At 41.9% G+C, this 1,148-nt stretch overlaps 1 protein-coding gene across 1 annotated transcript; it reads right to left on the bottom strand.

The window, feature by feature from the left end:
- Positions 1-303: 303 nt before the first annotated feature.
- On the bottom strand, positions 304-873 carry LOC121390862 (macrophage scavenger receptor types I and II-like; the record flags this gene model as incomplete). The annotated part of the gene is made up of 2 exons (XM_041522734.1): positions 304-473; positions 717-873. Coding segments are annotated over 2 exons (327 nt in total), but the record flags the coding sequence as incomplete, so codon positions are not given.
- Positions 874-1,148: the final 275 nt, after the last annotated feature.

Here is a 1,148-nt window from a genome sequence, read left to right as displayed (position 1 = left end):
AATGTTGGGGGGGAGGGGGGTGGGGGTGGGGGGGGGGTGGTGGGGGGGGGGGGGGGGGGGGGGGGGGGGGGGGGGGGGGGGGGGGGGGGGGAAAAATACAATGGTTGGGGCAAAAGAATGCAACTTCGTGCTTAATCATTTCTGACTAGATATGAGCAAGAAATCTATTATGATAACAACGTTATTTATTTTCTATGCTATAAAATGCATATATTGCTGACTACGTCATCATGACTATGGTTTTGTTTTCTCAATCAAAGCAATCTAACATTAAATTAAACTCATCCAGACTAAACTATTTACATTGACAGCTAACTCCCACATCCTCGCTATGTCCACAGTTGTGTTTACCCCAGCGACGAAACGAGCACTGGTCCAAAACGTCCTCATTCCCTGTACAATCAACATCGTCAAGCCATATCGGTCCTGCATCTTCTCCAAAATGAGCACTTTGATATGACATCGCATTAAAACTGGAAACATAGACAAATGGAAACATAGGTACAAAAGCTAGCACATTTTATACAGAGCACATAAGCGTGTGAACAACTGCCACATGTAGACAAGTCAGTGAAACAAGCATATACCAAATTAAATGATAAAATAGTTTCTACAATAAAAAATCGCATCTCCATACAAGATAGTGACTGTTGCAATGAATCAGACAGGCAGACACAAGACATAAGTATAAACACATTATGAAATCAACTACAAACCTCTGGAGGCCTAAACTGTGACAGACAATCCGAGCTTCTTGCACCCCAAAATTATCATCACAGACTGATCCCCACTGACCATCATGGAAAACTTCAACTCTTCCCTCATAGCTGTTCATACCATTTACTAACCGCACTGGTGAGGAAATATCTGCCACTGAAGTCACAAGGAAAATTAATTATGAATATTCAATTTAAATCATTATAGTGACACAGCCATTATAATTAGAATCCAAGACTTAAATAAAATTAATTGTGTTGTGAGTATGTCCAAGTCTTAATATACATCTGTCTGCTTTTTTGGGGGGGGGGGGGGGGGCGGGCCAGGATAACCAATCATGGCTGACGCCAGTCAATAACCCACAAATACAGTTTAAATATAAAGCATAAGATGAGACACAAGCCAACTCCCAAACGAAATGGCAATGAGTG

The sequence above is a fragment of the Gigantopelta aegis genome, unplaced genomic scaffold (genome assembly GCF_016097555.1).
Source record: "Gigantopelta aegis isolate Gae_Host unplaced genomic scaffold, Gae_host_genome ctg10205_pilon_pilon, whole genome shotgun sequence".
Taxonomy (NCBI): Eukaryota; Metazoa; Mollusca; class Gastropoda; order Neomphalida; family Peltospiridae; genus Gigantopelta; species Gigantopelta aegis.
Note: the sequence above shows the minus strand (reverse complement) of the source record. Positions and strands in the feature narration are given on the sequence as shown.